General features: G+C 54.3%; 6 protein-coding genes across 6 annotated transcripts; 4 read left to right on the forward strand and 2 right to left on the reverse strand.

The window, feature by feature from the left end:
- Positions 1-741: 741 nt before the first annotated feature.
- On the reverse strand, positions 742-1,446 carry BAUCODRAFT_50943 (uncharacterized protein; the record flags this gene model as incomplete). The annotated part of the gene is made up of 2 exons (XM_007677164.1): positions 742-1,010; positions 1,074-1,446. Coding segments are annotated over 2 exons (642 nt in total), but the record flags the coding sequence as incomplete, so codon positions are not given.
- Positions 1,447-2,431: 985 nt separating this feature from the next.
- BAUCODRAFT_450384 (uncharacterized protein) lies at positions 2,432-2,837 on the forward strand. Its single transcript, XM_007677605.1, has one exon. The coding sequence runs from the start codon at positions 2,562-2,564 to the stop codon at positions 2,730-2,732; it is 171 nt and encodes a 56-aa protein (XP_007675795.1). The 5' UTR covers positions 2,432-2,561; the 3' UTR covers positions 2,733-2,837.
- An 843-nt stretch (positions 2,838-3,680) lies between these two features.
- On the forward strand, positions 3,681-4,462 carry BAUCODRAFT_33105 (uncharacterized protein). Its single transcript, XM_007677058.1, has 2 exons — positions 3,681-4,204; positions 4,287-4,462. The coding sequence occupies exon 1, from the start codon at positions 3,778-3,780 to the stop codon at positions 4,099-4,101; it is 324 nt and encodes a 107-aa protein (XP_007675248.1). The 5' UTR covers positions 3,681-3,777; the 3' UTR covers positions 4,102-4,204; positions 4,287-4,462.
- A 596-nt stretch (positions 4,463-5,058) lies between these two features.
- On the reverse strand, positions 5,059-7,685 carry BAUCODRAFT_68442 (uncharacterized protein; the record flags this gene model as incomplete). Its single annotated transcript, XM_007677243.1, has 3 exons — positions 5,059-6,082; positions 6,137-7,544; positions 7,604-7,685. The coding sequence occupies 3 exons, from the start codon at positions 7,683-7,685 to the stop codon at positions 5,059-5,061; spliced, it is 2,514 nt and encodes an 837-aa protein (XP_007675433.1).
- A 190-nt stretch (positions 7,686-7,875) lies between these two features.
- On the forward strand, positions 7,876-8,861 carry BAUCODRAFT_33107 (uncharacterized protein). The gene is made up of 3 exons (XM_007677059.1): positions 7,876-8,099; positions 8,265-8,395; positions 8,455-8,861. Exons 1-3 carry the CDS (start codon positions 7,925-7,927, stop codon positions 8,596-8,598), a joined length of 450 nt encoding a protein of 149 aa, XP_007675249.1. The 5' UTR covers positions 7,876-7,924; the 3' UTR covers positions 8,599-8,861.
- A 563-nt stretch (positions 8,862-9,424) lies between these two features.
- BAUCODRAFT_68199 (uncharacterized protein) lies at positions 9,425-13,715 on the forward strand (the record flags this gene model as incomplete). The annotated part of the gene is made up of 2 exons (XM_007677219.1): positions 9,425-13,441; positions 13,497-13,715. 2 exons carry the CDS (start codon positions 9,425-9,427, stop codon positions 13,713-13,715), a joined length of 4,236 nt encoding a protein of 1,411 aa, XP_007675409.1.
- Positions 13,716-13,762: the final 47 nt, after the last annotated feature.

The raw sequence follows: 13,762 nt of genomic DNA on the forward strand, positions 1-13,762 counted from the left end.
CGGCTGCGGTGCTTGCACGGGATACGTGCTCGGTCGGTAAGCAAGATGCGCATTGGGATCCGCCGACGACACCCCGCCGTTGGTGGCCGCGAGCGGACTCTTAACGTTGCTGTGAGGAGAGTGAGCGATTGCACTTGTCGAGGGACCGGCCATAGGATAGCCTTGTGTTGGCGAACGGACAGCATACTGTGCTGAGGCGGTGGGATAGCTCTGCTGGGTAGGAGCCGAAGTGGACGGACTGTTCATGATGTTTCCATACGATGGACGGGCAGTATGGGCGCTCATCGAACCAAAGCTCGAAGATGAATCTTGGACCGGCGTATGGTACGCTGAATGCATCAATGTAGGTGTGCTTTGCGTGCCGGATCGTGACATCCCATTATAATTCGAACTGTATTGGGACGCGAATGCTGATGCTGGTGAAGGATTATGGTCGTGTTCAGCTTTCACTGAAGGAGCGCTTGCCGACTGAGACGTAGTCCTGTAGTAAGATGGTGTGTAGGGTTGGCTCATGTAACCCGTTTGGCCGCCGTAAGGTACGCCACCGGCCGGCGACTGCTGCGTTGGCCAAGATGTACCCGTCAACGCGTTGTACATGTTTGCACCAGTCGTCTGAAGGCCATATAGGCCGTACGGCTGTCCAACGTACTGTCCAGGTCTGACAGGATAGCCACCAGCCAGCGAGGAATACATCATCTGCGGGTGAGGATGGATGTTGCCGTCGATGGCGTACTGCTCGGATTCCTCCACCGGTGCACGGAAGTTTTGCTTGAGGTATAGCTCTGGGCGAACGCAGATGTTCTGCAAGCGTGGGTCTGACATGGGCCGCGGGAGAACATTGTTCTTCACATCGTCGACCTTGTAGTATGAAACCATGTGATGAGAGATACCGTTAATAGATATACTCATCGTCTTCTTGACGAGTCCATCAGGCCTGAAACCGTAGCTATCGACCAGAGACCCGATCAATGAGCGCTCCAGTTCCTTATCCTGGTCGGTGCCGGATGCCTCTGCTTTAGCATCGCCGGCAGGAACTGGCGAAGGAGGCGTTAGCGGACTGGTCAGATCTCCACCCTCCGTCTCATCTGAAGCTCGTCGTGGATACGGCTCGCCAGGTATCGTCATACGCTTGCGCTTCATCGCGCGCTTCTTCTCTCCGGGCGGGAAGGGTTTTTCAAGCTCCCGATAGATGAGAAAGTTGCCGAGTATACGACTTGGGCTCCAGGCCACGCCATCAGTCCAGCGCTTGATCCCAGATGCGTTCTCTTCATAGATGAAGATGCTACCGCTCTTGATAAGCTGCGCCCTTTCTCTGTCGTGTGGTCGCCGGGGTACATGATGCAGCTTGCCGCTCAGACAAGCCTCGAAGAGCATCAGACCATCCATGCTGTTATGTACGAAGCCATGAAAGGTTGGGACTAATGGTCCCGCTCCACTGCCGCTCATGATGACAACGTTCGTCGCCGATGGACGCGCTCAGTCATAAAACAGTGCGAAACGGTTCCTTAATGGCTCCGGGCGCGTCTGATGGTCTGCTCGATGAGGCTGCGCAGTCTTTCGAAGCCAAGTGGGATCAAGACCGGAAATGGAAATGCGATGGAGATGCCGATTCCTACTACCCAGCAGCGCGTGAATGCGGCAGCAGTCTGGCTAGACACGGCACTCTGAATTTTTAGTCCGGCTTCTGCGTTGGATGGCGTCCGTCGCAGCTCATTGATGTTGCCTGATCAGCACGATGGTTAGGGTCGCAACATCAAGCGTGTCGGAACAGCGTTGCGTGCCGGCACGACGCCGTGGCAATTTACCGGCGTTCCTGGAAGCAGTTGGAGTTAATGCAATGTACGAAGTTGCCGCTGTGAAGACGGATGTTGAAGGTTGACAAGGCCAAATTCTCGTCGAAGTCAGTTGTGATGAATCCGCGCGTTGGAATATGTGTGTGGGTGAAGCCACGGTGCGCTGAGGGGTATGTTGCAAGGTGTTAAGCATAAAGTGGACAGAGTTCGGAAACGTACCTGCAGTGATCTGGGCAATCAAGATGACTGAAGTAGTAACAACGGCCGAGTGGGTATCGAATTAGTAGCTGTGGCTTACTCCACCACACAGAAGGTCAGCGGCGCGGTCCCGAACCTGGGCTGTGAGCAGCGCTTGCCGGCAGCGATCGCGCTCCCACCTCGCTGTGGAGCGCGGAGCCGGGACTGTGCTAGTACTCCTCGGGGCGTGCAGGTCCTGGCTTCATCAAACTAATGCGGTTTATGTGATTGCGTTCACTCCACGGAGCTGCTGGGTATGTTGAGACGCGTTCTAACAATGCCCCAGGGTCTACCTAATGCAAGCGTCGAGTCGTCAGCATGGCAGGATTGCATAAACGGCAGGGAGATGGATAACGCTCCCGGTAAACAAGAGGGTCAATAGCAACAATAAGATAATCGCGAATCGGCAGTCTTGCGCTTACCCCAAGGATTTGCTAACTGTCTATCCGGAAGGCTCGACCCGAGCGCAGAGTTCAGTTGGTGTTGAGATTCGTGACGGGGCAGTGATGATCCGTGTCGTCAATTCCGACAATGAGTCGTGAAGTCTTCTGTGCGCAAGTGCAAGGTTTGGGGAGATGGTCGTGTATCCCTCGCAGCACTGCTTTGACACAGGCCAACCTGCAAGGATCCCGCAAGTCTAATCCGCCTCTCGCTCTCTGGTCGTTTGCGGACCGTGTTTATAAGGCAGCTTGGGCACAGTAACCGCTCGATGGCTCTGCTACGCTTCGCTCAAAGTCGCACAGACCGCACTTGGTCGACTTGGCAAACGGCAGAACATTCAGCACGATCGTAATTGAAATCGAAGGGTCGGCTCAATTTCCCTCTCCGCAACGCAGTGTAGATGAGTGCGCGGAGTGGGCTGTACGGACGAATCCGGACAATGCAAATCAGAAGCCTATGGGAATCGACCTTTCATCGCTGCTTTCTCCTAGCGCAACGCCGCTGAGGGGACGATCGGACGAGCGTTAGCGTGCGCAAGGAGGACTGGCCAAGGGAAACAGCAGCTTACGAGTAAGTACGCCGCCTCGGCCTGACTGTTACGTGGGCGATTAAATGGGGAATGACGATCCATTCGTGCGCGCTACCTCAACGCTCACGCGCGGCCTCCTCCACTGATTATGTACCTTGGTACTAGAGCCCTATGCGTAAACCATTTCTGCGCCTGCCATTTGCTGCCCGCGATAATAGAAGAATGTGGGCAGGATTCAGACTCTGCGGGCTGTGCCGCGACACCCTACGATACCGAGGTAATGGTCAGAGTTTGATGGCTGCCGCTGAGCGCCGGAATGCAGTAATGCTGGTTGGCGAGTCTTAATGGCACTGCACTGTTCCTCTACCCCAGCACGGCCTTGTCTCCTTCCTATTACGCTGATGTCTGACAGTTTCTGAAGGTCAAGCTGCGCGTTGCGGCATGGGTGTAGGATCTGGGCCCCCTCTCCGCGAGCATGCATACCTGCAAGCCCGGGAAGAGCCCTGCAGATCACCGGAAGATACCGCTGTTCCTGAGCCCAGGGGCGGCATCTGGCTCGAATTGGACCTTTCGTGACATTCAATGCCTCCCCTCCACGACACATTCTCCACATTGAGCCCGCACGCGTAGCTGTCACCTGTGCTGCCGGCGTGCATACTGAATCAGTATGCTGCTGAAGAGTCTCTGACAGGCCGAGGCATTATCTACGGTAGCCAGGAATCGGCTTATTACGTCCTTTACTGAACAGTCATACAAGTTTGATGCAGGTATTGCCAAATGCTGGCACACGTAAAGCTGGTTCGTCCAAGGCAAGCAGAAGGAGACGAAGACCACTGCCCTTCACTCGCCCTATTTCAGACGCCTCCGACAAGCAACGTCGACCTCTTCTTAGCTTGGGTATGGATTCCGCCACCCTGGCGCAACAGCGTTACAGTGACAGTCACAATAAGTGGCGTGGAGCCGCTTCGTGATACCATTTTAGCAGGCTTAAGTTGCCGCGAGGATGCCAAGGGCGAAGAAGCGCCATTACTACTTGCCACGCCGTTTGCGATTCAGCATTTCTGCTTGCTTCTGTATGCGAGTTGTTGCGCCGGAGGGTGATGGAGGTTTCGCCACCAGGTCGCCGTGGCAATCCAGCCCCAGAATGACCGTCAACTCGCTTTTCAACACCTCTCTCGGCCTCAAAGAGCGCTCATGTGTCGGTCTAGACTGAGATCAGATAAGGTCGACGTCGCTACATACGGGCAAGCGAAGTGAAGATCGCCGCAGTACTTAGGTGTACGTACCCAGCAGCCAGTAGTCGACGGAAGCTGAGGTGAGTGCACCGAGGCTGCATCGGTCGGATCTACAGTACCATCCGCAGGGTTACCGTAAAGGGAAAGCCCGCCCTGTCAATCGCTCATCATATTCAGCGCTACGCGGCGTGCACGGCTTACCTTACAGTGGAGGGTCTTGTCTCGGTAGAAACATGCCATTGTCTCTCCAGAACTCAGAATCTGCAGAACATCAAACTAAGGCGCAAGGTTCGCACTATCTCTTCGCGGAACACTCACGCACTTTCTCCTGCGAGACCGTTTTCATTACTCATCCGGAGATGCATCCTCTATAATTGACACCTCTAAAATTTTTGCGAAAGTGCAGATGCATCGATGCGCAGCTACGACATTTTCAGCTTCATACTATGAGCCATCCTTGTGTTAGACCAATTACTGAGAAATATGTAAACGCGGGCCAGGGTTACCGCATCTGGTAGTTGGCGAGCGTCGTCACCTGCTTGTCCGAGCTGTCAGGCCGCCCACACCTTGACGTCGCTGTGCGGCGTTGCCAAACTTCTGCCAATGAGAAGGCGTCAGGCAGTTTGAAACATGAGACACCACAGTTTCATGCCGCTGTCGGTGTCACATTTGTCTGTTTTGACAGGCGGGTTACGTATGTACTCCTCGCTTGGGTACCTTCTCCGATGGATGCAGCGCGGCGTTCCGGCGATGTTCTCCGACGCTCTGCTGAGCAATAGCTTACCTGTCTTTCAGTTTGAAGACAGGCGTAGCCACTCCTCCTTCAAGCGACCTGGTCCATGTCATCGATCTCGGGCTCTACCATGGGCGCAGACTCTTCCGGTGTAGGTGCTGCTTCCAATGCTCCGATCGCACTTTCACCAACTACGGCCTCCTCAACGGCAGCTTTCCTCCTCCACACCCTAGCCCACCTTTGACCCCACGTCTTGATCGCGTTCTCCTCGCTGCTGCCATTATCATACCTCTCAATCATTTCGTCTTGCGCTCCTGCAGCAATCCCAGCGACCGCATCCTCGATCGCCGCAAATAGATCCCTCATCCCTTGTCTCTCCCGCGGAAGCGCCTCGTCAATCTGCTGCCTTTGCTCGAACGGTAACGCCATATTATTGCGCTCACGGACGACTTGACGGACGCGGTTGGTGACCTTGAACATCGTGATAGAGATAAGCTCGTAGATCTGGCTGTTTGCCAATGCTCTGCCGCGGTCGATGTGGTCTTGCAACGCCCACTGGATAACAGACATGGGGGTTACAATGGTGTAGTTGAGCAGTTTGTCCACAATATTGACCGCGGTGCCAGGATGCTCGGCCCAGAACTCCACGACCGAGCTGATGATCTGGCGACGAGCCATCTCAGACTGAGACCCAACCGCTAGTAATCGTTCCTTGCAGCGGTCGATAGTAGAGAGCACGTGCGAGAGCGACTTGGAGCCGATGGACAGGATGGCGGTCATGTATATGTCGGTGCTTGGCACCAAAGGGTCAGTGACGCCATGGCCGCGAGCTTGCTCGTGGACAGCATTCAGCGCAGCTTGAATGTCGGTTTCCGGCGCTTTCTTCTTCAACAGATGAAGCACTTCGCGTCCCGCCTCGGCGTACGGCGTAACATCAGAGTTGTACTTGTAGTTCGGTACCTCGTTCTCCTTGCTTTGCGGGACAAGTGCGTGGTACTCTGTGGGGAGTGTATCACGGACGCGTTTGGCAAAGGAAAGCTGGATCTCCTTTTCTAGTATGCCGATGATGAAGGCTTTCTTTGGATGCAGATCTGACAACCCTAGCTCTGGAATCCTACGCGACGTTAGCGTGTCCTGATGTTAGCGGTACCGAAGAAGCCAGGCCTACCATTCAGCCCATTTCCACCTAAACTCGAAGTTGCTGAGATGGTGTGCAAACCAGTCCATGAAGCGGTATGCAAGTTCCATGTCCATGAAGTCAACATTGCGAAAAAGGAAACGTATCGCCCTTCCAAGACTTGGTGCGATGGCACCAGGTGATATCTTGCATGACTCTGTGATTAGGGAGTGGTAGTACACAAGCCTGTGCTCAGGCATGGGAAGTTGAAAGATCTGGGAGAAGATGGCATCAATGGTGACATCTTCCGGCTTCCATGTCGGCTTGTCTGGGGACGCGTCTCGCAGCTTGTCGAAGGCTGTGGCGCGTTTGACGAAGGTATCAGGTGCCCAGAAGCAGTCGATCTCGTTCAAGAAGCGTGCGGTTGCATTGCGGTTGAAGTCAAGAATGTTGATGGTGTCCAGAATCACATCGCGTATTAAGCAGGCCTCGATACTGGTGGTCGGTGGCACAGACTGGATCTCTTGGTCGGCGTAAAGGGAGAAGTATATTTCCGGGAAAAGTGGGTTAGGGCCTGGATTGATGGGTGTCGGTATGTTGATGCTCGGAAACATATGCTTCGCAGGTTCCGTGCTACCATTACCGTTGACTGCGGCGCTCTCGCCGCTCGCAGCTGTAGTTCTCAGCGATGGATCGTACACACGAGGAATGCACTTCAGCGGCCAGCCATTAGCCGCTTCGTCGGTGAGCTGACGCTGAAGCAGGGAGATAGTGCTGGCACAAGCCATTGGCTTCTCCTCGTCGCTGCCAACCTCTGGGTACGGGTCCACCAGCGGCTCGAGTGGGTTCGGGGCAGATGCGACAATGTCCGTCTTGGCCAGCAGCTCGCTTACCGCATCTCGTAGCGAAGAGTCGCCACCAAATGCCAGTAGATACGGAATAGTAAATAAGATGATCTTAACCAGCTCGGGCCCAACAGTGTCCTCTGGTGACGCTGTCTGTAGATCAACCGCGCGGTTGAAAAGCTCGTCCAAAATTGGTAGGATGCCATCTGTCTCATACAGCTGGCTCAAGCACGCGAAGAACCTTAGCATGAGCTTCAAGTCCCGCCAATTGCCAGCATCAATTTGCTCCTGCAGATGGACACCAGCCTTCGCAACCACATCCTTTGCGATATCTGCGTTATGCTCGTTTGCATAGAGTACCACACCCGCCACGTAAGGAATCTTGAAGGGTTGCTCCACGACCAGCTTCAAAGCGACGGTGGAGAACGTGTCGCGCACATACTCATCTTCGTAATTGTCGGCAGTCAGCTTCGCGACATGCTGCGCAACTTCGTGGGGCAGACGTAGGGGGTCTTCTGCAATTTCTAGCAGACTGCGGCGAATTCGTGTTCCTGGTGGAGGCTCTTGATGCCGCTGGCGATGTCGAGGGTGGCCGTGCTCGAAGTCATCGTCCTCTGAGGGTGCACTCTGTTAGCTTCATTTCACTGCATCGCCGTGAAGGGGCAGGCCTCACCTCGTCCTCTCTTCCGTTTGTGGTTGAAGTTGCCACTGTGCCTGTGCCCGCCCGATTGGCGCCTGTGATCTACTTCAGCCATTGCGTACTATGATCACTGGTATCAGAGTGGAAGTGGTGTGAGCTGATATTGTTGGTTCGTAAGAACAATGTGGACATTTGAAGGGCGCGTTCGCAAGGGAACAGCTCCGAGCAGAATTAAGGTTAAGCGTCGCTTAGTCACCATGTGTAGCTTCACTGTGCGCAATCCTTCCAGTTTCTCTCTGACTATTGTCTTCTGACATTGCATCAAGCGCAGTACGGTCCGTCAGAGCGAGCAACATGCCAGCCATTCGAGGTACCGGCAAGAATCGCAAGCCTCCGCCGGACGGCTTCGACGACATCGAAGACACCTTGCTTGAGTTCTCCAACAAGATGAAGGATGCGGAAAATGCAAGTCACGAGGGCAAGAAAAAGCACGAGATGCAGTGGCCGATTTTCCAGATAACGCATCAGCGTATGTACTGCCCACGATGATGATCCGGACGCTGTAGAGACATCGAAGATTGGAGGCGTGGACTGCCCGCACGAGGCCGCTAAGGTGAGAGCTGTCGTTCGCCTTGACCTCAAGCGGCTACGCGTGGGCGCTGAATACCAGACACTGATAATTCTCATGATCTAGGCTCAAGATACATCTATGACCTCTATTACGAGAAGGAAGCCATCTCCAAGCAGCTGTACGACTGGCTGCTGAAGAATGGCTACGCGGACGCCAATTTGATCGCCAAATGGAAGAAACAGGGATATGAGAAGGTTCGTCCAGCTGTCTTCGGCATGAGATGGTGAGGTGTACGTGCTAACATGCTGTCTAGCTATGCTGCCTACGCTGTATCCAGACCAAGGAGACGAACTTCAACAGCACTTGCATTTGTCGCGTACCACGTGCGCAGCTCAAAGAGGACCAGGAGATTCAGTGTGTGAGTTGTGGGTGTCGAGGCTGCTCAAGTGGCGATTGATGAGTCCTGAAGCGAGGAAGAGCAAGTATCTAGGGGCCATCTTGTGCCGTACGATACGATACTCGACTCGGCTTTATCGGGCTGCATACAGCTCGTTTGATGCTTTGCGCTAGCATGCCGTAATGCGTTGGGATGGCGGCTTCACTTGGTTCGCTAGTTCCCACGAACGCAGTCAATCATATATCATATGTACTGCCAATGTCCTCACGAAGCAACTTCTGTTGGCGTACATCCAAGGTCACTTAAGCACAGCCGTACGATCAGCACATATCTTCCCTTGCATGGTAGAGGCAATGGTATCTAGTCAACCGGGCCAGCCCAGGTATTCCATGTGGGGTGCGGTTGATGCTGCATCTCGGTACCGAGATCACGCGCCTTCCCGCTTTCCCGCAAGCTGACTTCTGCGGGCAAGGCTGCGTACGAGCCCAAGTCACCATCGCGGCACCATCACAGTCCGACCGAAACCCCCCGCAACACAGCTCTAGCATCGAACGCCATCATACCGGACGCGACTCGGCGCGCTGAAGGTATCTTGCCTGCAGCAGAGTAACAATCCCCTACTATCTTTATACGCCACACCTTCTACTACAACATTAATTAAACACGTCCTCTTCAAGGCCGACACAGGCCGGTCTTGGCTGCCCCGGTCTGCAAATCTCGCATACCGTATTGGAGCGCGGTCACTTCTCATCTTTGCTGGGCTGAGCGAGTCCGGCTGTCCTGCGCTGACCTTGTCACGTGCAGAGGCGCGTCTAGCAACAGGCACGGTTAGCAACAGGAGCTGCGCATAGGATCCAAAATGGCTGCAGTGCAGCCGGCGCAGGCCATGCCACAGGCCCAACAGAACGGGCTCGCAAACGCCGCAGCGCATGGGAGTGGCATACTTCCAGCAGGCATGAATAAGGAGCAGGTCCAGAAGCTGTACAAGGATTATCAACAGATGAAAGCACGCGGCGTCTCAGAGACAGATCCTGAGCTTATCAAGGCAAGGGGTATACTGCAAGGCATCCAGCAACGAAGCGAGATGCTTAAGAAGCAACAACAGTACCGGCAGCAGCAGATGCAGGCCCTGAAGCAGCAACAGCAGGCCGCATTGATGGCACAGAATGGAGTCGTAAGCGAGGCACAGACGAACGGAACGGCCATGTCCTCCGCACCATCATCGGAAGACCAGGCGCAAACAACACAAATCAATGGCGTACTGCAAGCGACCATGGCACCGGTACAAGCACAGACTGCAATGGCTCCTGCGCAGATGGATGGTGCCATGGAGCAAGCCTTCTCCAAAGACCAGATCATGACGCTGCGTGCTCAGATGCAGGCGTTCGGTCATCTCCAGAAGAATTTACCGATACCGCAAGCCATTCAGGACCGTATCTTCCCAACGAAACAAGAGCAGAAGCCGCCGACTCCAGCCGAAGTCGTAGCTACTGCTGGTAAGGTATTGGACATTGCAGGAAAGGGCAGGGAGGTGTCCGACAATGGCAAGCCGCGTCACCGCTTCGAGACTTTCACTGACCCGCATTCGCTTCTCTTAAAGCGCATTAGTTACGGCGATCACACCCATCGCGCTTCGCGCTACATGGTCCCTAGCATCATGCCTCTTGGTGTTGACCCAGACCGTGTCCGCGATGAACGCGAGGCTCTGGTATACAACAGAGTGGTGGCGCGGAAGAACGAGCTTGGCAAGATGAGTGCGACCATCGGCGGCTGGGATAGCAGCAAGTCAGATGCGCCCGAAGACAACAGCAACCTCAAACGGCGCGCTCTAATCGAGTACAAATTGTTATGCCTCCTACCGAAGCAGCGGGAGATGAGGCTGAAAGTCGGCAAGGAGATGATGATGTCCGACAACCTGTCCATGACCGCTAATCGGTCCATGTACCGGAGAGTGAAGAAGCAGTCTTTACGTGAAGCGCGTGTTACGGAGAAACTTGAGAAGCAGCAACGCGACGCGGCCGAGAACAAGGAGAAGAAGAAGCACAACGACTTCGTCAACTCCATCATGCGGCACGCCGATGAGCTACGTACCGCGGCCCAACAACATCGTGCCCGCAACCAGAAGCTTGGCAGGCTCATGCTCCAGACTCATTCCAACATTGAGAAGGAGGAGCAGAAACGCATCGAGCGGACCGCCAAGCAGCGTCTACAAGCATTGAAGGCCAATGACGAAGAGACCTATCTCAAGCTTCTTGGCCAAGCGAAGGATAGCCGTATTTCTCATCTGCTCAAGCAGACCGATGGCTTCTTGAACCAGCTTGCGTCATCAGTCAAGGCGCAGCAGCGCTCGATGACGAACCGTTACGGTGGGGATGCCGTTGCCGCAGAAGAAAGCGAGGCAGAGGAGGTGGCGGACAGCGAAGATGAATCGAAGGCTAAGGTCGACTACTACGAAGTCGCGCACAAGATCAAGGAAGAAGTGCACGCGCAGTCAACCAATCTCATCGGCGGCACACTGAAGGAGTACCAGCTGAAGGGCCTGCAATGGATGATTTCGCTGTACAACAACAACCTTAATGGTATCCTGGCTGACGAGATGGGTCTTGGCAAGACCATTCAGACTATCTCCCTCATCACGTACCTTATCGAGAAGAAGCGGCAGTTCGGGCCGTATCTTGTTATCGTGCCGCTATCTACGCTCACGAACTGGAATAGCGAGTTCGAGAAGTGGGCACCATCGGTAAAGCGCATAGTCTACAAAGGTCCGCCGAATCAGCGCAAGAACCAGCAGCAACAGATTCGCTATGGCGACTTCCAGGTCTTGCTCACCACTTACGAGTTCATCATCAAGGATCGACCCGTTCTCAGCAAGGTTAAATGGCTTCACATGATTGTTGACGAGGGTCACCGTATGAAGAATGCTGGGTCCAAGCTGTCGAGTACCATCACACAATACTACCACACGCGCTATCGCCTCATTCTCACGGGCACACCGCTTCAGAACAACCTTCCTGAGCTCTGGGCTCTGCTCAACTTCGTCCTACCAAACATCTTCAAGTCGGTCAAGTCTTTCGATGAGTGGTTCAATACCCCCTTTGCAAACACTGGCGGTCAAGACAATATGTCTCTCAACGAAGAAGAGCAACTGCTCGTCATCCGACGCCTGCACAAGGTGCTGAGACCATTCCTACTCCGCCGTCTGAAGAAGGATGTCGAGAAGGATCTGCCAGACAAGCAAGAGCGCGTAATCAAGTGCAACATGTCAGCGCTTCAAGCGAAGCTGTACAAGCAGCTCGTCACGCACAACAAGATCATGGTGAACGACGACAAGGGGCGGAAGACTGGTATGCGTGGCTTGTCGAATATGTTGATGCAGCTGCGTAAGCTTTGCAACCATCCTTTCGTTTTCGAGGAGGTCGAGGAGCAAATGAATCCTGCGAAGCTCACGAACGACTTAATTTGGCGGACGGCAGGCAAGTTTGAGCTTCTCGACCGGATCTTACCCAAGTTCGAGAAGACGGGCCACAGAGTACTCATGTTCTTTCAGATGACCCAGATCATGAATATCATGGAAGACTACATGCGACTAAGAAACATGAAATATCTGCGATTGGACGGTTCCACGAAGGCGGACGACCGTTCGGACCTGCTAAAGGTGTTCAACGCACCAAACTCCGACATCTTCTGCTTTTTGCTCTCCACGCGTGCTGGTGGCTTGGGCCTCAATCTGCAGACCGCTGACACTGTTATCATCTTCGACTCCGATTGGAATCCTCACCAGGATTTACAGGCGCAAGACCGTGCTCATCGCATTGGCCAGAAGAACGAAGTGCGCATATTGCGTCTCATCACCACCGGATCGGTTGAGGAGAAGATTCTCGAACGTGCGCAGTTTAAGCTCGACATGGATGGCAAGGTCATCCAGGCCGGTAAATTCGACAACAAGTCCACGAATGAGGAGCGTGATGAGATGCTACGTGTCATGTTGGAGTCTGCCGAGGCTGCCGAGAGCTTAGAGCAAGAGGAGATGGACGATGAGGACCTCAATTTGCTAATGATGCGGCACGACTACGAGCTCGAGGTGTTCCAGCAGCTTGACCGCGATCGTCTACGGGATCAGCCTTACGGACCTGGCAACAGGCTGCCTCGCCTGCTTGGCGAGAACGAATTGCCCGACATCTACATGAGCGAGGAGAATCCTGTTGTGGAAGAGATAGAGTACAATGTCGGTCGTGGTGCACGCGAGAGGAAGACAGTCAAATATGATGACGGCTTGACTGAGGAGCAGTGGCTCGACGCTGTAGATGCTGAGGATGATACGATAGAGAATGCTGTTAAGAGAAAGCAGGCCCGCATCGCCAAGCGAGCGGCGAACAAGGAGGCTCGCATACGCGGCGATTTCGGTCTTGCGGACTCACCGCCTGCGTCTCGTGAAAGCTCAGAGTCGCCGGCGCCGAAGAAGCGAGGCCGCAAGCCGAAGCCAGCGGAGAAGCGCAAGGCTGAAGATGCTGCCTTGGAGGCTCCACAGGAGACCAAGCGTCCTCGCGGCCGTCAGTCCAAGGTGGCGGAGACGCTTACGAAAGAAGAGCGTGACACTATCCAGAATATTATGGACAGTGTGCACGATGCACTGCAGGACCTTGAAGAGCAGTCCAACGATCCAGATATACCGCCTCGTGGCATTATCGACCCTTTCCTGGACCTGCCGCCTAGAGCCAGCTATCCAGACTATTACCAGCTGATTAAGGAGCCTATAGCGATGAAGCAGATTGAGAAGAAGATCAACACAAAGCAATACCAGAGCTTAAGGCAGTTCCGGGCCGACATCGGGTTGCTGTGCAAAAATTGCAGGCAGTATAACGAAGATGGGAGCGTGCTGTATAACGATGCTAACATGATCGAGGTAAGCAAGCACCCTCGCTTGGCACATCACTCGCCGCTAACCGTCGATTGTGCAGGATGCGTGCGTGAACAAGCTTCGTGAGCTTACGGCAGATCACCCGGATCTGCAGGATTTCGATGATGCGAGCGCAGATGGCGCGTCAACCCGCCCTATGTCGAGCGTTGGCACTCCGCAACCGGCGCAGAAGTCTGGCTTCAAGCTGAAGCTCAATGGCACTAGAGCCAATGGTAATAGCTCGATGACTGGAACTCCTGCGGAGAGCGATGATGAGTAGTTCTCGGACGCGGACGGGTTCATATGGTTACGTGGAGTATGATTGAC

The sequence above is a fragment of the Baudoinia panamericana genome (assembly GCF_000338955.1).
Source record: "Baudoinia panamericana UAMH 10762 unplaced genomic scaffold BAUCOscaffold_5, whole genome shotgun sequence".
Lineage (NCBI taxonomy): Eukaryota > Fungi > Ascomycota > Dothideomycetes > Mycosphaerellales > Teratosphaeriaceae > Baudoinia > Baudoinia panamericana.